General features: G+C 44.2%; 1 protein-coding gene and 2 pseudogenes across 1 annotated transcript; 2 read left to right on the forward strand and 1 right to left on the reverse strand.

The window, feature by feature from the left end:
- The first annotated feature begins 634 nt into the window (after window positions 1-634).
- Window positions 635-14,562, forward strand: LOC105481550 (chromogranin B). Its single transcript, XM_011741203.2, has 5 exons — window positions 635-823; window positions 5,512-5,558; window positions 6,012-6,105; window positions 11,548-13,310; window positions 14,172-14,562. Exons 1-5 carry the CDS (start codon window positions 775-777, stop codon window positions 14,247-14,249), a joined length of 2,031 nt encoding a protein of 676 aa, XP_011739505.2. The 5' UTR covers window positions 635-774; the 3' UTR covers window positions 14,250-14,562.
- A 2,609-nt stretch (window positions 14,563-17,171) lies between these two features.
- LOC105481646 (KN motif and ankyrin repeat domain-containing protein 1 pseudogene) lies at window positions 17,172-18,515 on the reverse strand (annotated as a pseudogene).
- Window positions 18,516-24,850: 6,335 nt separating this feature from the next.
- On the forward strand, window positions 24,851-25,883 carry LOC105481549 (exosome complex component RRP4 pseudogene; annotated as a pseudogene).
- The last annotated feature ends 427 nt before the right edge of the window (window positions 25,884-26,310 follow it).

The raw sequence follows: 26,310 nt of genomic DNA on the forward strand, positions 1-26,310 counted from the left end.
TTTTTTTTAACCGTGTATACGTTATGTATTCAGAGAGGGAGGAGGAAGAAAGAGAGTCATGAATAGGAGATAGAATCATGGATAGGTAAATAGATATAAAGACAAAAAGAAAAGTTTGAGGGAACAGCAGGTCCCATATTCTCCGGCTGCACTTTTAACTTTTAAAACTATCACTGTCTTTTCCATTTTCCCTGACCAACCGTTTAGTTCTCTCTCGTTAGCAGGAGTCTTTTCGTCAGCTAGGTCGAGGAGACACAAACAGACTTCGTCATGAACACATCTCAGCACAACCACACACATGCATACAGTCTCAAACACACGGTTTTAGATTTGAAGGTGTGTGGAGGAAGATGGGGAGTAGGCTGAGGCAATCTAAGCGGGACCTCCCGCCTCCCCCACCGTCTCAGACCTGCACTGCTCCCCTCGCCCCTCCATTCTTTGGCTCGCCTTTCCCCCCACCCCCGCTCCAGACCCTGCCCACCAGGCGACTGGACTGGCGTAAATTTCCGCCCATTTGCGTCGCCGCCTGGGGGTGCTGCTTCGTGACGTCAGGGCTGAGCTAGGGGGCGCCCGCTCCTGGCTGCCCGCCCCTCCCGGCCCTGCGGCCCCCGCCTGCCCTTTAAAAGAGCGGGGCCTGCGCCAGCCGCGCCACACCGCGGGGACCAGGAGGCACGCTAGTTTCCCGGGGCTGCTCCATCGCGCCTTCCTCCTGCGCCTCGCTTCTCCGGTCCAGCCGCCATCTTCCTCTCCGCACAGGGGCCGGCGAGCGGGGCCATGCAGCCAGCGCTGCTTCTCAGCCTCCTGGGAGCCGTGGGGCTGGCGGGTGAGTGGGCGCGGCGGGCCGGTCAGCACCGCGGACAGCGCCAGCCTCGCTCTTCCCCGCCGCTCCCGCAGCCAGGCTGGCGGATCCCGGGAGAGAGGGGGGGTTGAGGGGAAGGTTTATCTCTTGCTTCGTTTCTTCTCCTCCCTGGGTGTTTTCCTTCAACTCCTCCCACCCGTTTGACTTGGAAAAAGCTAGAGGGCTTCTTAGCCCAACCAAGGGAGCCTCGTTCTTTTTATATCTCAGTTTTCCTCTAGATAGGAAGGAAGAAAACGTGCCATACCTCCAAGGAAACCCCACATTTTGTATTCGCTTCTAAGATGTCACACTCTCTCTGCCCGTCTAGAGAGACCCTGTTGTCTGATTCTGTATCTGTTTGGCTTTTTAAAGCCAGGCGACTACGGAGAGGCCGGAATACATGTATGATGTTATTTAGTGCCTGCATAATTTCCCTTATTATTGTTATTGTCATGTAAGTATGATGAGATAAAAGTGAGTCCCATATGTATGTAAGAAATATCCCTTTTCTTAACATGTCCATATATAATGTGTGTGTGTATGTGTGCTCATGTATGTACAAGTTTAATATGTTTCTCTATTTTGTATTTCCATCTCTAGGGACAGGTAATTTCTAATTTCACACTCAAAGGAATTATTTTTTTTAACCTGTGAAAGCCTCAGCATTCCTGAGAACATGTGCCCTTAATTTTTTAGTTATGAATGGAAACCGCAGTATTTTGACTTCTGTACTCCAGGAAAATTATTAGAGTACAAAATAACCACAAAAGTACCTTTGGAGTAGTAAAAAAAACAAAATGTCTTTGTCAATTTAGGAGGATAGAATTTTAAGTTGTAGATACTTGACTGTTTCCCTTTTTGTATGGAAGATTGTAGGATTAATCTTTCAAACTACCCTGAATCTCAAACAAATGATCTCTGAAAATCTGAAGTGTGTGTGTGTGCGTGTATGTGTGTTGAAGTAGAGTCACCTATGGGTATTGAGATATTGAGACTATTGAGAAGTAAGTATACTAGCACCAAATTAGACTACAGGTTTTCTTCAGGTGTTTTAATGATTTAGAAAATTGTTCATATCTGAGGTTGAGACTCCTACCTAGAATTGAGATATTGCCATCCATGAATATGAAGCTTTTATTGGCAGCAATTACTAGATCCAAAAGGCAGAGACAAAATGAAAGCCAGTCGTAATTATATACATTCAGAATTTGCTAAAATTCTTGTCATTCTTACAAATTGTCAATAAATGTTCTCAATTTCATTAAAGAAAATCAAATGAATATTTAGAATTATTTCTGGTCAAAATACTTTTAGAAGAGAATTGCTTTGCTTGGGAGGCTGTAGACCACAAAAACAGTGACATTTGTGGGAATGATTTAACTATTGTGGTACAATACTTACAGATCTCTTATGTAACAGAATATTTTAAATAAAAGTTTATATTTTAATAGCAGCTAAAATGAAGACATAATCTTTTTAAAAATTGAGCTATAATTTGTATATCATATAATCCACCCTTTTAAAGTATATAATTCAGTGGTTTTTGGTATATTTGCAGATTGTGCAACTATTACCACTATCAAATTTCAGAACATTTTTATCACCCCAGAAAGATACCACAAACCCATTGGCAAGTACCTCTCCATTCCCACCTCCCCGCAGCCTCTGGCAATGAGACATGTTAGCCTTCAAGTAGAGCTGGTTATTTGCAAAATTACAGTCCTGGGGGAAGCCTCAAGAAACCATCTAGCTCATTCACTTATCCTTAAGAACTTCTGAAAGGAGATGCACAACCTCCTATGGAAGCTATTGTGCACTCTAAAAATTAATATAAGGGAAGTAGTAAAATGATATCCATATTATTCTAGGTAAAATGCTTTCCTTATCTTTTTAATTTAATTTTATTTTTATTATTATTATTATTATTTTTAGACAGAGTCTTGTTCTGTTGGCCAGGCTAGAGTGCGATGGTGCCATCTCAGCTCACTGCAACCTCCATCTCCCAGGCTCAAGCAGTTCTCCTGCCTCAGCCTCCTGAGTAGCTGGGATTACAGGTGTGTGTCACCACACCCAGCTTTTTGTATATGCAGTAGAGATGGGGTTTCACCATGTTGGCCAGGCTGGTCTCGAACTCCTGACCTCAGGTAATCCGCCCGCCTCGGATTCCCAAAGTGTTGGGATTACAGGCACAAGCCACTGCACCTGGCCGGGAAAATGATTTCTAAATTCAGAAGAGCATGTTGAACTTATTTTACAGCTGTATTTTCAATCTGGTATCAAACTGTAATAGTCTTAGATATTAATACATCAGAAGTTACTCTCAGATTTACCACATTATTTGATAATTTTTGTGCCATTTGATTGCTTTACTTTTAACACGAGCATTAGGTTTTCTTTTTTTTTTCTTATATCGCTACAGACAGAGAGCATTAGGTTTTCTGTTGTGCCACCTGAATCTTACTACATACAAAAGTAAGCTGAACTACTTTAAGGATAACAACACGCCTTTGGCTATTACCTTGTTGTCACAAATCTTACTGGAAAAATACAGAAGCACCTAGATATCTCACCAAGATGTATAATGTATGTTCCAAAGCAGACCCTAGTTTTTTTTTTTCCATCAAAAAGGATCTGAAGAGCCTCAGTCAGAGAAACAACGGTTTCATAAATACAAACCTAAGCTACAAGTTGTCTAGAGTAATAAAAGAAAAATCTTTCTCTGCCCCCAAATCTGGTAACTATTAATACTTTGGCAATACCAGTAGTTAATAAAAACATCTATTTTACATTTGTAAAAAAAAAAAAAAAAAAAAAAAAAAGGAAAGTATTAGCAAGAAATTGCATTATCAAGAAGGCTTAGTAAAGCAGGATTTTTTAAAAGTCATCTGATTTATTAGGGGAGTTATTCTCTCATAGTCATTTATTTCCAGAGGAAATTACAGATTTCCGGTGGAAAGAGAAAGTGCTGAAGTGGGTGTGTTCTCAAATAGCCATTTGGAGGATGAAAGAACAGTTGAGTACATTGGACCTTGGGTACCAAAAGTGGGTCAACTGGATCTTGCCTGATAAGCATTTCAGGAAAAACTTGGGGTCTTCTTAGCTCGTTAGCTACTTCTCAAATATTTTTTAATGATTCTAATGGACTGCATAACTTTGGGCTTCCTGAAACAATTGAAGTGATCCCAGATCATCCTTTGAAAAGAGAAATTTAGTAAAGTAAATAAATAGGTGTTTTATTTCCAGGTTGAGCCCCATGATATGTAATTGATAGGGGGTGGGGAATGTTTAAAGAGGCTTTCCTTGCATTCTGCAAGGAAAGGTCAGGTTGCTGCATTTGAATAGCTTTCATGTCTGATGTCTGAGAACTTGCCCCAGCAAGCTCTACTCTCTTCTCAGGGACTTAAAATAATTTTCTTCACTGAGCTTCTCCTGCTTAGTTGCCTGCTACAGGTCATGCCAGGAGAACTATGGAGATGGACTTACATGTAAATGCTTTGGGCTGTTCTAATAGAAAGGGCTTAGAACAAAGTCAAAGTGAAAAAATAATCAAAGCAGCTTAGAGAGAGAAAAAAATGGCACTGAAAAATTAAAATTACCTGAAGCATTTTCTAAGAAGACAAAGCAACTTCAAACACTGTTGTAAGATAGGCAGAATCCCATGACATTTTATTGAAGTAAATTAAAATTTTTCTTTTAAAATATTCTTATAAACCAATGGTTAAACACCAATTTGCATATAATATTATGGACTTGATGCTAAACTAGGAGGGTTAGATATCTGCCGTGTTCTTTACATGGTTGCAAACAGTGTGGAGGAAGAGAAACACAATGTTGATATGGATGCACAAACGAGCTTGTTCAGGCAAAGGCCTTGCAGGTAAAAAATGAGGTAATTAATTATGGAAGACACCCATAACCATGTTTTTGTCAAGGAAGTTTTGGGAGGATATATTTTTGGAAACAGAGATAGGGAGAGAGAGCCACAGATCTTTACCCATTTGGAGTAGGCAGAGAAGATCGAGGAGGGCATTCTTGTTTTATTAGACTTAGTTTGGTTTAAACTTTTTTTTTTCTTTTTGAAACGGAGTCTCGCCCTGTCACCCAGGCTGGAGTGCAGTGGCACGATCTTGGGTCACTGCAACCTCCGCCTCCTGGGTTCATGCAATTCTCCTGCCTTAGCCTCCCGAGTAGCTGGGACTACGGGCGCCTGCCACCATGCCTGGCTAATTTTTTGTATTTTTAGTAGAGACAGGGTTTCACCATGTTAGCCAGGATGGTCTCGATCTCCTGACCTCGTGATCCACCGGCCTTGGCCTCCCAAAGTGCTGGGATTACAGGCGTGAGCCACCGCACCTGGCCCTAGCTTAAACTTTTAATTGAAGTAAAATATATAGAAAATTGAACAGATCATGAGTATACAGCTTAATAAGCACACCTGTGTAACCAGCGTTGAGATTTAAAAAAGGGACATTTCTGGTACCCCAGAAGACCCCTCCTTGTCTGTGGTCTAGATTTGATTTATACCGGATCTAAAATAACATTTGTTTCCAAATATATTTAAGACATTGCCAGGGGAAAAGCAACAACTAATGTGGGGTGATTTTGTGGGTTTGGGGTCACACAGCTTCCAAAACCCAACTCAAGTCATTTTCCATTCTTTTTCTCCTTGAAAGCTGTCAATTCCATGCCAGTGGATAACAGGAACCACAATGAAGAAATGGTAAGTTGCAATGTCAATCTTAGAATCTAGACTTGTATCTAGACTCTAGATTCTCCCAGTCCCTATTACACCAAACCAAACACACGCATGACATAATCTTACAAAGCCAGGTTTTCATCGCTGACAGAATGTGGGCAAGGGATGCCCCTCCTGCACTGAGCTCCTATCTCCTGTCAGGATGGTTTAGCGCCCCTGAGGATAGCTGTGCCATTGTTTCAGAAATGGATGCTTATTTCCCGTCTCCAGATAATCCCTAATCAGTGCCTTCTTGCATTGTTCTGTGTAGAGGTTTGGAAGATTTCACTCTGTTCCTGTAAATCTGTATCTCTGCCCTAAGAATACTGCATCAGCGCAGGTCACGTAGTCAAGCCTTCCTTGACAGCAGCTCTGGGTTGAGTAGTCTGTCATCCAGTGACACCAGCTTCTCCAACCTGCTTTCTCGTTTTCCCCCAGGTGACTCGCTGCATCATTGAGGTCCTCTCAAATGCCTTGTCGAAGTCCAGCGCTCCACCCATCACCCCTGAGTGCCGCCAAGTCCTGAAGAAGAGTAAGTGTCCCGCACTGCAGACAGATCTTTGTTGCTGCAGTGCTCCTTGTTCCTACTCCCTCCACATCACCTTCCTCTTTATCTACAAATGGCCTGGGGGCATAATGCACTAGGAAGAGTGTTGATTGACTGGGCCAGTATCTGGGAGACAGAAGATATGACTCCTAGTTCCTGCTTTACCACTTCGCAGCTGTGTGACTATGGGAAAGACGCTTTGTCTCTCTAGGTGTATTTCCTCAAAGTAAAATGAAGGAGTTGAACTCAATGATAGTCTTTCAGATGTCTATCCATTCTTAAATTCCTTAGTTCCATAGTTTGGATTTTTAGAACAGGACTTCATTTGTGTGCAGGGAGTGTGGGAAATGCTGGTTTGTGATTAGATGAGGAGGGGGTTTCTGGAAGTGTTGGAAGATGATAGAAGGAGATTTAAAAATCATTCTTCTCTTTGCCTTTTACTCTTCTGACACTGAGAAGCACAAGCTGAGAAGCAGGAATCTTAGAAAGTTGACTTAAAACTTCTGGCCTATTTACACAACAAATTAGCTAAGATATTTTAATGCACAGCTTACCAGAATAGAAGGTACCACCAAATGGTACCAGAAGTTCCAGGCCTGAGAACTGGAAGGGTTTCAGGTAGAGGCAGTGCATTCCAGTGAGGCAGACTAATGGCTTTCTGAGTCCAGCCTGTGAAGTGTTCTCAATATGAAACCATTTCTGCTGAAAATAAAATTTGAACAGTGATATAAGCAGTACCCATTGGAAATTGACATTATGAGGACAATTTTACAAGACTGTGCAGTCTCTATTATGCATGAAGCCAAACTGATTCAAACAAATCCGGAAAACACTGCCCTCTTCAACACTGTCCTCTGCTTTTAAACTTTAAGTCAGGCTGTAAACAGTAGATTTTATCTTATTTTTTCACCTTTAAAAATCTTTCAGGTGGGCGCAGTGGCTCACGCCTGTAACCCCAGCACTTTGGGAGGCTGAGGCAGGTGGATCACCTGAGGTCAGGAGTTTGAGACCAGCCTGGCCAACATAGTGAAACCCCGTCTCTACTAAAAATGCAAATAAATAAGCAAATAAATATATAATTAAATAAATAAACCAGGTATGGTGGCAGGTGCCTGTAATCCCACTACTCGGGAGGCCGAGACAGGAGAATCGCTTGAACCCGGGAGGCAGAGATTGCAGTGAGCCAAGATTGCGCCATTGAACTCCAGCCCGGGCAACAAGAGTAAGGCTCGGTCTAAAAAGAAAAAAAAAAAAAAAAAGTCTCTCATTGCCACCAGCCTGGCCAACATGGTGAAACCCCATCTCTACTAAAAATACAACAACTAGCCATGTGTGGTGGCGGGCATCTGTAATCCCAGCTACTCAGGAGGCTGAGGAAGGAGAATCGCTAGAACCTGGGAAGCAGAGGTTGCAGTGAACTGAGATCATAGCATTGCACTCCAACCTGGGTGCAGCCTGGGTGGCAGAGTGAGATTCCATCAGAAATAAACAAACATAAAACAAAAACGAAAAAAACCACCTTTCATTGCCAGACAAGACTCTCTTGCTATAGCTACACATGAACCCTCATGCATGAAATGGTGAAAAAGCAAATAGCGATTGGCCAGAAGAGTAACCTGAGGCCGGGCGCAGTGGCTCACACCTATAATCCCAGCACTTTGGGAGGCTGTGGCAGGCAAATCACGAGGTCAGGAGATCGAGACCATCCTGGCTAACGCGGTGAAACCCTGTCTCTACTAAAAATACAAAAAATTAGCCGGGTGTGGTGACATGCGCCTGTAGTCCCAGCTACTCAGGAGGCTGAGGCAGGAGAATCGCTTGAACCTGGGAGGTGGAGGTTGCAGTGAGACGAGATCACCCCACTGCACTCCAGCCTGGGTGACAGAGAGAGATTCTGTCTAAAAAAAAGAGGAAGAAGAGTAACCTGAATTAACTCAATCTGCCTTTGGAGGCTTCAGGGTAACAATGGTAGCTATGGGGGCCTGAGCCTTTAGGGACCCCAGAAACAGTGGATGGAAGCTTTCCTAGCTTTCCTACCACTTCCATCCCACATACCTCTTTCTGAGTTTCTTTCCAACTTCTTTTTTCCAGAAGTTACAGGAAGTGAGTAAGAGCAGAGTGGGTCACTAGGCAGAGAGTAAAGGCCCCTCCTTTTGGCAAACCCATCTTGGTATCTCCCTTTCCCTTACTTTGTTTACTAGACCAATGCAAAAGTGAGGGATCTGTCCTATCAGGTCACCAAAGAACCACAATTGCTTAGGAAAAGTTGCCTATGCCTGCCTGCCAAGATCTTAGCCCTTAGATTATGGCATAGTAACTCTAGCCTCTGCTCCAGCCCTGATTATGCCCTGAGGTCTTTTGATGTCTGTTGAGAGAAACGTAGGGAAACTGGGAAAAATCAAATGACCCATGTATCTAAGGATCCTGGAGATGTTATACCCAGAGAGTGACAGAATGCTGAGATGGGGAAGGTTTAAGAGCTCCTCTGTGGTTGACCCTTAAACACCAGCCAGGGCTAGACGGACAAATCACACAAAGGAGTAAGGCAGGACAGGAAGTGACGCACAGACTGGAGGGCACCTGCCTTTTCTGAGGGGGAGCAGATAATTCTCAGCTCTAATCCCATTATGGAGAAATACAGACTGTGTAGTCAGATCTTGGGATTTTTCAAAAGAAGTTAAAATTTTGATTTTTAAAAGACATCTCCTGGTATTTTTGTATCGCCTCTGAATTCAAATGTACTAAAACTGCTGTCTAGGTCAAACAGAATTCACCTCTGAGGCACCAGTTTGCAACTTTTATCCTATTCTAGTTTTCTCTCTCTTGTTGGTGTGTCCTAAACTGATCAGAAGACTGGAGGAGCTTTTGCCCGACTGGTTAGGTGAATGCCTTTATACAGCCTCTGTTCCACCCCACGCCCATCTCCACTCCCACTCCTACTTGCAGGTCTCTGAGTCAGCATATACTCACTAAGCAAATGAGTATTTGGGGAGTAGGACAGAATCATTGTTTTATGGATTTAAGAGACCTCAGGGAACACATAGTCTAATTTCTTAACAGGTACAAGAATCTCTTTGACTAGGGTTGATCTGGTCATCCTTACAGTATGACAGATGCATTTCCCTGTTCTTGTTTGAAAGTAAGTATGAGCTTCACACCTTGATTTTACAGATTGACAGTGAGTGTGTGCTGCTAATCACAGCCCTCTTCCAGGCTCACCTGCGGGGACTTAAAGCTAAATTTAGTAGGAAGAGCTAAGCCTCAGGCACAGGCTGCTCAGGCAGTACATATTTAATTGGGAAAAAATAAAAATACTTCTGTTCCTGACACTTAAGACTCAGAAACCAGTAGGTAGTAGGAAAGGGGACACAGTGACTCTGCCCCTGGAGGCTGAGATCTTGTCTGATCAGCTCTATTTCAACCGACGCTCAGAATGACATCAGTATCTGTCCGTCTTAGTCAGCTCGGGCTGCTATATCAAATACCATAGATTGGATGGCTTAAACAACCAACATTTATTTTTCACAGTTATAGTGATTTGAAGTTCAAGGTCAGAGTGTCTGATGAGGGCCCACTTCCTGGCTTATAGACGGCTGCCTTCTGTCACTGTATCCTCATCTGGTAGAGACAGAAATCATCTCTTTCTCATATCTCCTTTCTTAGGGCACTAATCCCATTGTAAGGGCTGTACCCTGATGACCTAATTACCTGTCAGAGGCCCCACCTCCACATGCTGTCACATTGAGGATGAGGGCTTCAACATTTTGGAATCACACAAACATTTAGTCAATAGCACTGCCCAGAACCACATGCTTCCCTGTGCCCATCTGGCTAGCCATGCCCCAATGCCATACACACCACCACTGGCTTTTAAGAGGCAAAGAGACTGGTGACAGATGGGCCTTCCCTCAGATGTCTGGAAAAGGCCAGGGACATTTTCATTGCCTCATAAACATGAGAATATTATTATCGTACCAGACTGGGCTTTAAACAGAGCGGTACGGAGAGTCCACTATTTCTTGGACATTTTTACAAAACAAATAATTTTTTTCCACTTTGCAAATATCATTTCAAAATGACTTATCAGTGCGACCCAATAGAAATATAATGTGAGCCACAAATATAATTTCAAATTTTATAGTAGCCACATTTAAAAAGTAAAAAGAGACAGGTGGAATTAATTTCAATAATATATTTTATTTTTATCCAATTTTTTTCTGATATATAATTTTATATATCTGATCTATTTGAAATATATATTATCCAATACATCCAAAATATTATTTCAACATATAATGATATAAAAATTGTTGAGATTATTTCACATTATTCTTTATTCTCAGAAGTCTGATGTGTATCTTACATATATAGCATGTCTCAGCTCAAACCAGCCACATTTGAAGTGCTCAACAGCACTTGGGCATACAGTGCCTGCAGTGTAGACCCAAAGCTGTCAGTGGCCTTGGCTTCAGGCATTTTATCTGAACTCTGTGACATAGGTTGAAATCCAAGCCCTCCCAGCTAACAACTGAGACAGTGCTAACTGCCTATCTCCTTTCCTGGGGTGTCCTTGAGTTAAGGAGGGTTTAGTAAAGGAGCTATTGATATTTGGAAAAGGTGGACAAGAACAGCATTCAATTAAAATATCAGTTATACCACGTACTCTGACTCAGGAAACACAAAGATAACTCATTGTGCTGAAGTTTATTCCCAACATCTGAGAGCATGTTGGGTACATGGAACCTGAGTGAAAAAAGAAATGGCCCTTTCCACTGATGTGTAGTTTTCTCAGGCAAGAAATGTACACCCTTATCACCAGCTACTAAGTTATAGATCACATACTGCTAGGTTGAGTCTACAGTTGATTGGATAATAAAAGTCTGATATAAACTAATCATTTCAAATGTTTAAATCCTCCTTTGAATCTTGATATTTCTTATTTTGGCTAGTTAGCTATCTAGCTGGATAATTGTTAGAGCTATTCACATACTGCCAACTTTTTAACTCCTATGTGAAGAAAATATGGAAAGAATGGTCTTGGATTATACCATGCTGAGTCTCAATGTCTGCAAAAAGAAGAGGTTGGACTGGATTAGATGAATTCTAAGATGTTTTCTGCTTCTAAATTCTAATATTTCATAAATCCATATCTGGATTTCAGTTTGATCATTGGCAGTACCAATGAGAGAAGCTGGCTAGGTATTATGAAGACATAAAAATATAGACAGTTTATTACTAAATTTAAGCACAGTCAAGGAGCTTTCATAGCCTTTACTTTCAAAAGGAATCTGAGTAGATTCTTCATTAATTTAAATAATTATCCAAGCAATTTTCAGTGTCATCAGGATTTGTTGTGATTACTGAGGCTGGTGCTTGTCGAACCACAAGCAATTCTGAAGTTATACCTACTCTTCATTTTCATTATAGGTAGAAAAGACGTCAAAGACAAAGAGACAACTGAAAATGAAAACACAAAGTTTGAAGTAAGATTGTTAAGAGACCCAGATGATGCCTCGGAAGCCCACGGGTCCTCCAGCAGGGAGGAGGCAGGAGCCCCAGAGGAGGAGGACACCCAAGGCCCAACAAAGGCAGACACAGAGGAGTGGGCAGAGGGAGGCGGGCACAGCCGAGAGCGAGCAGATGAGCCCCAGCGGAGCCTCTATCCCTCCAACAGCCAAGTCTCCGAAGAAGTAAAGACACGCCATTCTGAGAAGAGTGAGAGAGAGGATAAGGAGGAGGAGGGAGAGAACTATCAAAAAGGGGAGCAAGGGGAAGATGGCAGTGAAGAGAAACACCTTGAAGAGCCAGGAGAGACACAAAACGCTTTCCTCAATGAAAGAAACCAGGCTTCAGCTATAAAAAAAGTGGAGTTAGTGGCCAGATCTGAAACACATGCTGCCGGGCACGCTGAGGAGAAGACGCATAGCCGGGAGAAGAGTAGCCAGGAGAGTGGAGAGGAGGCAAGGAGCCAGGAGAAACACCCCCAGGAGTCTAAAGGCCAACCCGGAAGTCAGGAAGAATCTGAGGAAGGTGAGGAAGATGCCACCTCTGAGGTGGACAAACGACGCACGAGGCCCAGACACCACCACGGGAGGACCAGGCCTGACAGGTCCTCTCAAGGAGGGAGTCTTCCCTCTGAGGAAAACGGACACTCCCTGGAGGAATCTGAGGAGTCAAACGTCGGCATGGCCAGTTTAGGGGAAAAGAGGGACCACCATTCAACCCACTACAGGGCTTCAGAGGAAGAACCCGAATATGGAGAAGAAATAAAGAGTTATCCAGGCATCCAGGCCCCCGAGGACCTGGAGGGGGAGCGCTATAGGGGCAGAGGAAGTGAGGAATACAGGGCTCCAAGACCTCAGAGTGAGGAGAGTTGGGATGAGGAGGACAAGAGAAACTACCCCAGCTTAGAGCTTGATAAGATGGCACATGGATATGGTGAAGAAAGTGAGGAAGAGAGGGGCCATGAGCGGGGAAAGGGACGCCATCACAGAGGCAGGGGAGGGGAGCCACGTGCCTATTTCATGTCTGACGCCAGAGAAGAGAAAAGGTTCTTGGGTGAAGGACACCACCGTGTCCAAGAAAGCCAGATGGACAAGGCAAGGAGGCGTCCACAAGGTGCGTGGAAAGAGCTGGACAGAAATTACCTCAACTATGGTGAGGAAAGAGCCCAAGGGAAGTGGCAGCAGCAGGGAGACCTGCAGGACACTAAAGAAAACAGGGAGGAAGCGAGGTTTCAAGATAAACAATATGGCTCCCATCACACAGCTGAAAAGAGGAAGAGATTAGGGGAACTGTTTAACCCATACTACGACCCTCTCCAGTGGAAGAGCAGCCATTTTGAAAGAAGAGACAACATGGATGACAATTTTCTCGAGGGTGAAGAGGAAAATGAGCTGACCTTGAATGAGAAGAATTTCTTCCCAGAATACAACTATGACTGGTGGGAGAAAAAGCCCTTCTCGGAGGATGTGAACTGGGGGTATGAGAAGAGAAACCTCGCCAGGGTCCCCAAGCTGGACCTGAAAAGGCAGTATGACAGGGTGGCCCAACTGGACCAGCTCCTTCACTACAGGAAGAAGTCAGCCGAGTTTCCAGACTTTTATGATTCTGAGGAGCCGATAAGCACCCGCCAGGAGACAGAAAATGAAAAGGACAGGGCTGACCAGACAGTCCTGACAGAGGACGAGGTACAGTGTGGGGCTTCTGTTTAAAATTACTTACTTTGGTCAATGTTAGCACATTATGTTCAAGACTATCCGATATTAACGGGGAGAAATTGGTGGGAATTAATCACTATGAAAATGGTGACCTAGTAACAGAGTGGAGGCCACCTTGGGGGGTCGGTTTCCACCTACCTTTAGCCATCGTCCACATCTTTGCCCACCTCACTCGGTCGCATTGCTTCTCAACCTTGTCCGCACACTGGGGTCACCTGGAGAGCATGAAAAATTACTGTTAGAGATTCTGTCTACTTAGTGCCTGGAGTGCTGCCTGATCATTAGAATATTTTAAAGCTTCCAGATGATTGCAGTGTTCAGCCAAGGTTGACAACTACTGTTCTGGTATCTTTCCCTTGGTCATCTGTCTGTTCATCACTCTCTCCCTGAGGTAGGGAGAATAGGTGATAGAGAAGTTTACTTGCTTTAGTTTGCTATCTTTATTATTTCATGCCCTACTGCCATCAGAAATTTATATCTGGGAGAGGTAACACTGTTGGAGCTGTACCTACCCAAACAATGTTTTTTTCCTAATATTGATTATGTAGGTTGTCCTTCTCAAAGTTGAATGTACATCGGGATCATGAGGGATTCCTAGCCCCCAGAGTTTCTCATTTAGTAGGTCGCAGGTGAGACCCCAAACTCTGCATTTCTGACAAGTTCCTGGCTGATGCCACCGGTCAGGGGACCACACTTTGAGAGTTACTGATGTAGGTTGACTAATGTAGCTTCCAACATGCCTAAAATTCCCCTTTCCATTCGTACTCCATCCAACTATAGCAAAATAAATTGGTTCGGGACCTCATGCCTCCACTTTTCTGTATTTTCCAGAAAAAAGAACTTGAAAACTTGGCTGCAATGGATTTGGAACTACAGAAGATAGCTGAGAAATTCAGCCAAAGGGGCTGACTGTCATTGGAGCAGAGGGCACTGTTAAGAAGCAGCCCTCACATGATCTGTTTTTCACCACTTCACTGAGAAGACACCATTTATCTATCCAAGGACAGAAAGTAGAACTTACTATTCGTTAAATGTTTGACACAATTGGAAATGTCTTTAATTTTTGCCAGAATGCTATTGAAAATGTGAATTGCATGACTTGTAGCATATTCTTTTCCGCAAAATAGACATATTAACATGCTTGTGACAATGACTGTGCTACTGTCTTTGGAAAAATGTTTGTCTCAGTTGCAAATAATAAAAGATTCACCTGAGACCAAAAGCTTCATTGTTCTCAGCTTCTTTTGGGCAAAGAGGGAGGAGTGTGACTTTTCAAATCTATTCTTTGAAGTAAATTGCAGAAGATGGCTCTAGGATTTGTTGGGTTTTGGATGCATAATAGGATAAAAAAGCAAACCTTTTGAAGTAATGTGCAGGATATAAAGAGAAATAGATTAGAAAAAGATATCTACTCCCCTATGCTGAGAGAGATTACAGGGGCTTGAAGAACCTCTTTCAAAAACAATCATATGATATTACTTAAAAAATTCCTTTATGTAAAGAGCTCTAGAAGTAGCCAGCCGAAGTTCATTTTTCAGGGCTTAGAAGAAAGCTTGGATGAGGGGAAGAATTCCAGGGTGGAAGTGAAAACATCTGGCCTGTCCAGACAGATCTCTGGCCCCTCAGGTCTTGTCGGATTTCTACTCCTTAAGAAGATAGAGGCGGCTGGGCACGGTGGCTCACACCTGTAATCCCAGCACTTTGGGAGGCTGAGGCAGGCAGATCACGAGGTCAGGAGTTTGAGACCAGCCTGGCTAACATGGTGAAACTCCGTCTCTAATAAAGATACAAAAAAAAAAAAAAAAAAAAAAGCCGGGCATGATGGCGGTCCCAGCTACTTGGGTTGCAGTGAGCCGAGATCAGACATTGCACTCCAGCCTGGGTGACAGGGTGAGACTCTCTCTCAGAAAATAGAGGGTAGGCATGGTGGTTCACACTTACAATCCCCGTACTTTGGGAGGCCAAGGAGGGTGGTTTTCTTGAGCTCAGGAGTTCGAGACCAGCCTGGGCAACATGGCAAAACCGTATCTCTACAAAAAATTTAAAAATTAGCCAGGCATGGTATTGTGTGCCTATAGTCCCTCCCTACTCAGGAGGCCGAGGAGGGAGGATCACTTGAGCCCTGGAAGTTGAGGCTGCAGTGAGCCGAGATCGTGCCACTGCACTCCAGCCTAGGCGACAGAGTAAGGTCCTGTCTCAAAAAAAAAAAAAAAAGAGAAAAAAGAAAAAAAAAGAAAGATAGAGCTCTTACTCTGCTGACTGTTACTAAGTAGCTCTGACTTTGGGCAAGTTACTTTTCCTCTCTGAACCTCAAGATCATCAATAAAATAAGATATTTGTCTCATTGAGTTGCTACAAGGATGACAGAGTTGATGCAAAACAGAGCAGTGCCTGGTATATATCAGTGGCACAGGAAATGTTTGCTGCTGCTGTAAATCATTCCTGCAGCTTGTTACGACAAGACAGTTGGACAATTCCCCTTCTTCCTTTTTTTACCCGTCATTTAATTCCTCACCCTTGGTGGCTTCTTCTTGGTTGATTTCTACTGTTTTGACAGTTTGGTAGAGTTACTCTCTGTAAGGTGGTGCAGAGGAGAGTAAGACCTCCTCTTTACCCTCTGAAGGTTGGATAATTAAGTCTATGAAAGAAACTGACAGTAGGCAGATGAACAGGAGAAAAAAACATTTTAATTACATGCATAGGCCCAGAAGTCCCACAAAATATAACACTCAGAAGGGCCAGATGATTGAAGTTTTTATAGCATCCTGAGCTACAGAAGAGAATAGGGGGCTTGTGGCTCCTGGGGGACACAGTTATGGGAAGGTAGCAGGAGGAACTGTATGATAAATAAAGGTTGTGTTGTTATGCAGATAAAATCTCTTAGATAATCAAAGTGATCCAGCAGCTTTTTTTTTTTTTAGATCTTAATGAAATTTTATTCTGAAAATATGACAAAAGTCTAAGGCATTTCAAACATTTAAATACATGTAGGACCAAAGTAAATGTGACACAGTATAAAGGAATCCATAAATACAGAGAACTATGCTATATTTCTCTAGAGGCAAATAGCCAACTCCTCTAACACAATTCAACCTTTATCATTAGAAACGGAATTGTGCAATTATTAACAAAAATATGATAATGTTACATGTAGTTCTTCATGTCTTTAGTATGAAATACAAAAGTTGAAAATACTGTGCCAATTTCATATAATCTTTTTTTAAAAAAAGTCATGTTTACATCTACCTAGATAAAACCAAATGAAAATATTTTCTTTTGAAAGTTTCATACTTTTTGAGAGTTCTATCTAGCCCTGGCTGAAGTTACTGATGATCAACTTTCTTACTTTAAAATAATAAGAGACAAAAGAAAAATCAACAAAGCTGTGCTGGGATGGAATTTTGGAAGAGCTTTCTAATGGTGCCACATTTGGTAAATGTAAATATTTGTGGAAAAATTTTAAAACATGATGCCAATGAGAACCTGACACTTCTCTGTGGTAGTGGTCTGGGAGTGGAGAGACGGAATAGAAGGTGCACTTTTGGGTAAGGTCAGCTCACAATTCCCTATGACTGTATATAACAGAGCAGAGACTCAACAGCAACACAGAGTAGGTTAAAGTGCACCCTACACAGAGAGAAGATGGCCAGAAAGGAGGCATGTGTGCCCAGGCTGGCAATCTCTGCACTGCGAAAGCTTCAGCTGTTAGCCCTGGGCTTTATGCTTCTGTTTGCTGGTGAGCTCAGGCACAATACCTATACATTCAGCGTCTGCCACCCCAACAGGAACAGTTAGCAGCTTAATGGTGGCATGGAAATGGAAGGCATTTGCATACAATCAATCAAATGAAACTCCGTGGCTTCATTCCAAGCCTAGGGGATGCCCAGCGGCTTTTGCAAAGCTGATGTGAGCATACAGAAGAACAGTGATGCCCTTGTGCCCCATTTCCAGAGCGATCCAGAGCATGGTGCTTCCATCGTTGTCCTCCAGGTGGACATTGCAGCCCAGCTGGGCCAGCAGCAGCGTGATGATCTCCATGTGCCCATGCCTGCTGGCACAATGAGGGCCATGGAGCCCTTGTCTTCCTGGAGGTTGACCTCAGCCCCACTGGCCAGCAGACCCTACACCATGCCGATCTGCCCAGTAACTGACTGCCAGCATGAAGGCCATCTGCCCCAGCTGACTGGCTTTGGGGCTCACATCCTTTCAGCCAGAGTTCTTCCCCAACCTGCATGTCCTCTGCTTCCACAGCCGCGAGGGCCGCCAGCATGATGAAGGTATAGTCCCTTGTTCTGGTGATCCACGTTACACATGCGGGTGTCCAACAGCAGCTTCACAATCTCAAAATTGGAGTGGGACACGCTGTAATAGAGGACTGTGTTGCCGTTTCCATCTGCCAAGTTGATGACCTAGTAGAGGACATCCAGGGAGGTAGCCTCAAAAGCAGCTCTGTAGTCTCCCAGAGTGGCTGCAATGGCTGACTTCTGACGGGACACGCAGAACCACTTGTGCTGGAGGGTGTTCAGACAGAACCTCATATCTTTGCTGGTCAAAGCTCTGGGATCATTTATATTATTTTTCAGTAAGTTGCAAGCAGACAACATCTTTTCACTTAATGTATGCCTCTCTCTGATTTTCACCTTCTCAGGTTCGCGTTCTTGAAACTGCATTTCATCTTCCACCCTGGCAGACTTGAAACCTTCAATGTTAATGGCATGGTGCCCTTTGGCCATTCCCCAAGTGTCTTCAACCTCCTCTTCTTCAAGAGGATATTACTCAGTGACATCACACTCATCATCTGACTCAGAGGAATAGCTTTCATCTGTGCTGACATCATCGCTTGAAGTTGTTGCATACCCTCCATTAATGCCAACAAACTGAAGATTCTTTTTCATGCCGTTTGAATCTTTGTTACCGTCTTCCTTCTTCATGATGGGCTTTCGTGTACTTTCATTGTTTGTGCGTACAGAGGCCAGCGGCCATCTGGTCGTCTGTCAGGTTCACTAGAGACCGTGTGCTTTCCTGAGCGGGGAAGGCGCCCTGGCTGCTGATTAGCTTTCCTTCTGAGATCCTCACCTCTGAGCAGCCTTCTTCCTGATGCAGACACTTTACTAATGTAGATTTCCTTTCTAGATGTAAATTTCCGTGTAAAAAAGGACAGCTTTTTAGAGCCATTCCTGTGTCTGCAGTTTCTCTGAATAACCAGCTCAAAATATGCCAAAGAGATATATTTTTGGGTGACACATTGTGGTCTCCTCCAGTCATATTTTGGGATGGTGTGTACTGAGCCCCAGCCATGGCAAAAATAAGACTTAAAATCACATAAGACTTTTATCCGTCAAGGAAGGCCTGGTTCTCCTCCTCTTGGCTAAGTGAAGAACTGCCTGTGCTACTTAACCAGATTCTTTTTAGATGAATCCTCTGTGACATACTTTTCCAGGAGCATTGCTGCTTCGTCATATGGGGAGCCCATCAGTGCTATAAATCTGATGGCAAATTTTCCTAAACCTGGGCACACAGGTTTCTCTCTGCCTGCAGTTTTTTGTTTTTGTTTTTGTTTCTGGCCCTTGGATCGTGACTGCCTGTTTGCAAAGGACAATGATTTGGGTGGGTGATGGGGGTGCGAGGAGGGGAAGGCTGCTGGAGAAGGTAGCTTTTATAGCAGACAAGGGAGGTCGGTAAATACCTATCGTACTAGTTTTCTGGGGCTGCCATAACAAATCACCACAAACCGGATGGCCTAATACAACAGAAATTTATTCTCTTACAATTCTGGAGGCCAGAAGTCCAAAATCAAGGTGTTAGCAAGGCCGTGCTCCCTTCAAAGCCTGTAAAGGAGGATCATTCCTTGCTTCTTCCTGGTTTCTTGCCTCATCCTTGCTTCTTCCTTCCTTGCTTCTTCCAGGCCTTCCTTGGCTGGTAGCAGCAGATCTCCCACTGCCACCTCCGTCTGCACTTGGGTGCTCTCTCCCTGTGAGTCTGTCTCTTAACCTGGTGTTCTTTACCAGGACACCAGTCATACCGAAATAAGGACCCATCCTACTCCAGTATGACCTCGTCTTAACTAATTACATCTGCAACCACCCTGTTTTCCAATCAGGTCACATTTACATGTATTAGGGGTTGAGACTTCAACATATTTTTTTCTGGGGACACAATTCAACTCACAATAAAGCAGGCCAGCACCCACTCCCCTCAGGTGGACAGACCCTGAGGCACATATTCTGCACTGCCTCCCAGACTTCCTCCGTGGATCATGCCCAGGTGCCACAGCAGTGACCTGCGTGATAATGCAGCCTTTATTGGCTGCCTTTACCTTTTCCACTGCCCACTGGTGACCCTACTGGTGTTTCCTGGGATCACCTCTCACATATACTGCTTCTCAAATACTCGTCTCAGGGTTTGCTTCTGGGGGAGCATGATCTAAGAAACCATCCAAAGTCAAGGTTTATAGTATGACAAATAATATACCTGCAGTTGCAACCCCTTGTCTTAATATATCCTGATACAAGATACTGGGAAATGCTCAACATGTACTCACAGGCACAGAGTACAATGTCTCTGCCTTTTTTCCTATTGCAGCCCAGCAGAAAACAAAATACTTTCCTAAAGAGAGATTGGGGGGCCCAAGGTGAAAAATGATTTACTCACTCGAGGAGAGAAAACAAAACCCAGCAATGCACCAAATGCCAGCCTGGCAAATCATACACACACACACACACACACACACACACACACACACACACACAGGGCACTGCTCACGAGGAAAGCTGCTGGAAGTTGGAGTGCAATGCAGTATGGCACCCCCCAGCTTCCCCCTGGCATCCGCCTTGTTGAGGCATTGCACATTAGAACATCTTTTCATTTTAGTTTGCAAACACCCCAGGGAAGGGAAACATGAAGGTGTAGATGATCTATTAAGGATGAAGGAAACATCCAAGAGAATCCCACCCAATATGTGCTGCTCAGATGGTGCAATTAGGATCTCTGGGGGTGCCACCATTTCTTCAGGAAGAAGTCAAGAACTATATAGGCCACTGCTTTTCCCACTTTTAATCAAAATAATTTATGTTCATTGTAAAAACATTAAGTAGTCCTGAAAGACTTATAGTGAGGATTATGGGTTGAATTTTGTCCCCAAAATGAAGAAGTCTTAACTGCTGGCACCCACGAATCTGACCTTATTTGGAAACAGGGTCTCCGCAGTTAACATGGGGTCATTAGACTGGGCCCGTTTATAGTATCATTGGTGTCCTTACAAGAAGATGGAAATTCAGAGACAAAAACACACACAGAGGAGAATACCATGTGGAGAGAGAGGCAAAGATTGGAGCTATGCCTCTTCAAGCCAAGAAATGCCTGGATTATCAGACACTGGAAGGGTCAAGGAAGGATTCTGCCCTAGAACTGTCAGAGGGAACACTGCCTCTGCCAACAACTCGATTTCAGACTTCTGGCCTCCATATATGCAATAGAATACTTTTCTGTTGTTTTAAGCCACTCAGCTTGTGGTGCATTGTTATGGCAGCCCTAAGTATCTAATACAATGAGAAACAATGGCCTCAGTGCCCCATCCTCCAAATCCTTGTGCAGATGCAGCCACCTGTAATTTAAATTTTAGATTTCTTTTCTTATTTGAATTATTAATTGTCATGATTTCTAATATCATGACAAGTTTATCGAGAAGGAGTTATAATGCAGAGACGGGACAGGAGGAGAGAAAGGGTTCTATTATTACATAATGAAAATACATACCATGCCACTGTAAAACATAGTATAATCAGGAGGCCGGTTGGGTGGCTCACCACTGTAATCCCAGCAATTTGGGAGGCTGAGGCGCGCAGATCACCTGAGGTCAGGAGTTGGAGACCAGCCTGGTCAACATGGTGAAACCCTGTCTCTACTAAAAATACAAAAAAATAGCCAGCATGGTGGCAGTTGCCTGGAATCTCAGCTACTCGGGAGACTGAGGCAGGAGAATCACTTGAACCCAGGAGGTGGAGGTTGCAGTGAGCCAAGATCACGCCACTGCACTCCAGCCTGGGCAGCAAGAGTGAAACTCCATCTCAAACACACAAACAAACAAATACATAATATAATCAGGAGATTTCAGGTGCTGAAATAATTAATTAATTGCAGTAATTACAATTCTGCAGTGCAGGATCCTGACACTCACATACATGACAGGCCTCAGTGAGAAAGTATCTGTTGATGCAAGACCTAAAGAAAGGATGTGAGCCATGTGGACACCTGGGGGAAGGACATTTCAGGCAGAGGGAATAGTAGGTGCAAAGGCCCTGGTTTGGGAATGTGTTTGGCGTGTTTGAAGAAGAACAAGAGGCCAGAGTAGGAGACTGTTGTAGGAGGTGAGCTTAGAGAGGCAGCAGGGGCCAAGTCACACAAGGCTCTCTGTAGGTCCTGGTAAGGACTTTTGCTTTTGCAATTGGAGAGTTCTCAATGGATGACTGATAGGATTTGCTTTATGTTTATAATAACACTGGCTTCTGGGTTGAGAGATGGCTGTAGGGGAAGTGAAGGCAGAAACACAAAACCAATAAGGAGGGCACTGTAATGACCCTAGTGGGTCATTGTGATGGCAGGGTCCAAGATGGTGGCACTGGGAATGGGGAGAAGTGGTAGAATTCTAGATCTGTTCTGGAAACAGAGCTGACAGGTAGGGCTACTGGTTTTGGTGTGGCATGAGGGAACAAGAGGAGAATACCAAAGCTTTAGGCCTGAGCACCTGGGAAAACAGATGGGGAGACTGCAGGAGGGACTAGTTTGGGAGGAGAGAGATGGGGAGCTCAGATATGAACTTGTTAAGTTTGAGACGTGAATAGATACCCAGCAGAGGTGTTGAGCTGGGTATATGAGCCAGTGCTGGAGGAAAAGGCCTGAGTTGAAGATTGCACGTGGGAGTCATCATCCTAGAGATGGTATTTAAAGACTTAAAACTGGGTGAGATCACCTAGAGTTATATAAATGAGTCAAAGATGGCCTCTGTGTATTGGCTCATAGATTGTTTATTATTTCTTCATTGTAGGCTAACGCTGATTACTGCAAAAGCCAAACTCAAATTTTTACACATCCAATTATTTAAAACAAATTTTAAGCCAATTTTTAGCCATTCAGGGCCTTCCTGCTACCTACGCAGTGAAACTATACCCAGCATCTGTTGGCCATTGATAACATAGAGGCTTGTGGTTATAAGACCTCAAGTGTGGTGGCTCACACCTGTAATCCCAGCACTTTGGGAGGCTGAGGCAGGCAGATCGCTGGAGCTCAGGAGTTTGAGACCAGCCTGGGCAACATAACGAAACCCCGTCTCTACTAAAAATACAAAAATTAGCTATGTGTGGTGGCATGCGCCTGTAATCCCAGCTACATGGGAGACTGAGGTGGGAGGATCCCTTGAGCCTGGGAGGTGGAGGCTGCAGTGAGCTGAGATCCTGCCACTGATCTCCAGCCTGGGTGACAGAGTGAGACCTTGTCTCAGAAGAATAAAGCCAAATACAAAAACACAAACCTCAAGCTGTCCGACTCAGAGACTCCCCGCTGTTGCTGCTGTGCAACATCACCTAGACACAAAAGCCTTGTTTCTGAACCTCCCCTCCCTCGGGGGTATCCTTGCCTTTCCTCCTCTCCTTCTGAGTAGCAATACGTGTAGTGTGGTCTTTGGACAGACTCTTGCTGTAAGGGACATCCCTCTACCCCTATGCAAAACTGTCAGAGTGTCACCATCACCCAATAAAATATGTGTGTGCTACTGCCATCTCATGGTCACTCTTTGATTAGTCCCCAAATCCCTTGAACACCCTAGGGAGTGAGCGTAGACAAGAAAAGGAAGAAGTGCAAGTGCTGAGTCCTGAGGCATGCCAACGTTTAGACGTTTCAGAGATGAGGAGGAACCAGTAAGAGAGATATAGAAGGAAAGTCCAGAGAGGTAGGAGGGAAACCAGGAGAAAGTGGTATTCTAGAAGCCAAGTGAGGAAAAGCCTGGCAAGGACAGGGATGGACAGTGTCAGACACTGCTGATGGGTTCAGCGGACGGAGAAGGAGCTCTGGATGTCACACTACTGTCCATCATTGCTTGCTGCTCACACCAAATCTGCTTCCCACTGTGGCTGCTCCAAAGTGCTGCTCTCCTGTTTCCACCTGTGCCACAATCCGTCTCATCACGCCACTGAAATCAGTGATCAGCAAAGTTTTTCACAAAGGACCAGAGAGCGTATATTTTAGGCTTTGAGACCATATGGGCTCTATCACAATTATTCAACTTTGCCACAGTATGAAAGCAGCCATCAACAATATATAAACAAATTAAGAGTGGTTGCGTTCCAATAAAATTTCAGTTTGAATTTCATGTAATTTTCCCAAGTCACAAATTTATTTTATTTTTTTACTTTTCTGCTTCAACCACTTAAAAATGTAAAAATCTTTTGTTACAGGCTATACAAAAAAATTTGTAGTGGGCCAGATTTGCTGCGTCCTGATTTAAATTAATCATATTCTCTCTTATTTTTATCTCCTTTCTTGAATCTGTCACCATATGACTTTTATTTATTTATTTATGAATGACAGAGTCTCACTCTAATGCCCAGGCTGGAATGCAGTGGCGTGATCTCGGCTCACTGCAACCTCCACCTCCTAGGTTCAAGCTATTCTCCTGCCTCAGCCTCCCAAGTAGCTGGGATTACAGGTGCCCGCCACCAGGCCTGGCTAATTTTTGTATTTTTATTAGAGATGGGGTTTCACCATGTTGGCCAGGCTGGTCTCAAACTCCTGACCTCAAGTGATCCACCCCCCTTGGCCTCCCAAAGGGCTGGGAATACAGGCGTGAGCCACCAAGTCTGGTTTATATAATTTAATTATTTAATTTAATCTAATTTATAGCCCCTATTTTGTGTCACTCACAGGTGACAGGAAAGAACTAAAGAGGTCACTTTACCCACTTGAGCATTTGATTGAGGAAAAGTATTCCCAAAAGGCAAAAGAACGCCTGCTGTCATTTCCTCTGGATTAATTTCTCCACTTTTTGAAGTTTGTTGGCTTAGAATTATAACACTATGTAGACCAAACATTCAACAGATTGACCTACCTCTCTTTCAAAACAAAGTATCCATAGCACCTTGTTACCCGTCAAAGCAAAAATGAAATATCGAAATCTTTCCAGTCTTGTTTTAATGACATCTCAGCTAAAAGTAAAAACAAAAAACAAAAAACCCAGGTTATTTATTTATTTATTTTTTGAGACAGAGTCTCGCTCTGTCACCCAGGCTGGAGCGCAGTGGCCGGATCTCAGCTCACTGCAAGCTCTGCCTCCCGGGTTCACGCCATTCTCCTGCCTCAGCCTCCTGAGTAGCTGGGACTTCAGGTGCCCGCCACCTCACCCGGCTAGGTTTTTGTATTTTTTAGTAGAGATGGGGTTTCACCGTGTTAGCCAGGATGGTCTCGATCTCCTGACCTCGTGATCCACCCGTCTCGGCCTCCCAAAGTGCTGGGATTACAGGCATGAGCCACCGCGCCCGGCCAAAAAACCCAGGTTATTAATAGACCTGTAAAAAGGCCTCCCAAGATTGGCGCCAAGATGGCGATGGAGATGAGGCTTCCGGTGGCTTGCAAGCCTCTTAGCGAGAGACTGGGACAAGACACTAAGAAACATCTAGTGGTGCCAGGGGACACAATCACTATGGACACGGGATTCATGCAGGGCCATGGAATGCATATGGAAGAAGAGAAGCTCATTGTATCTGTTGCCGGCTCTGTGGCGATAAGTTGATCTGTGTGAAAGCTTTGAAACCCAGATACATTGGTGAAGCAGGAGACATTGTAGTGGGAAGAATCACAGAGGTTCAACAGAAGAGGTGGAAGGTGGAGACCAACTCCGGGCTGGATTCGGTCCTGCTGTTCTCGCCCATGAACCTTCCTGGAGGAGAGCTGAAGAGAAGATCTACAGAAGATGAGCTTGCAATGACAGGTTTCTTACAGGAAGGGGACCTTATCGGTGCTGAGGTCCAGGCAGTGTTCTCTGACGGAGCTGTCTCTCTGCACACGAGGAGCCTGAAATATGGAAAACTAGGTCAGGGGGTTTTGGTCCAGGTGTCCCCCTCCCTGGTGAAACGGCAGAAGATCCACTTTCATGATTTGCCATGTGGTGCCTCAGTGATTCTTGGTAACAACGGCTTCATCTAGATTTACCCAACACCTGAGCACAAAGAAGAGGAAGCAGGGGGCTTCACTGCAAACCTGGAGCCTGTCTCTCTTGCTGATGGAGAGGTGATATCCTGGCTTCGGAACTGCATCATCTCGCTGGTAACTCAGAGGACGATGCTGTATGATACCAGCATCCTGTACTGCTATGAAGCATCCCTTCCACGTCAGATCAAAGACATCTTAAAGCCAGAAATAATGGAGGAGATTGTGATGGAAACACGTCAGAGGCTTTTAGAACAGGAGGGAGAAGGAGGTACTCCAGAAGGACAGGACTGTGGACCTTGCAGGAGTGAAGACTGTGATGTGTGGTCCCCATATGTGGCTCAGTGAAGACTCGAGAGATCATCACTTTGTCTGCATTGACAGACCTGTGACTGCCTCCAGCCCACAGGCCTGCTTTCTCCTGTCCTAACACCAAGCCTGGATGGCAGATGAACAGCGCTCCCTTGGGCTGTCGGCTGAGTCTCAGCATCAGGGAATAGTTTCAGGTCTTTCAAAGTGCACAGTGTTCCAGTCGAATGGACTCCCATCCTGGAATAATACGGAGAATCCTTTGTCTTCTACTCACTGTCATTCACAAGGCACAGTGCCCCATGAAATTGCGCCAATAGAAAACATGGCATCCCTGACCCCCAAATGGTCTATTTTGGCCTCCATTCCTATATCCTTTAAATGACTGAGAGTGCAGCTGGTAAAGTTGGAAGAATAAAGTTAACCAAGCAGGCCAGGCACAGTGGCTCACACCTGTAATCCCAGC

The sequence above is a fragment of the Macaca nemestrina genome, chromosome 15, assembly GCF_043159975.1.
Source record: "Macaca nemestrina isolate mMacNem1 chromosome 15, mMacNem.hap1, whole genome shotgun sequence".
NCBI lineage: Eukaryota > Metazoa > Chordata > Mammalia > Primates > Cercopithecidae > Macaca > Macaca nemestrina.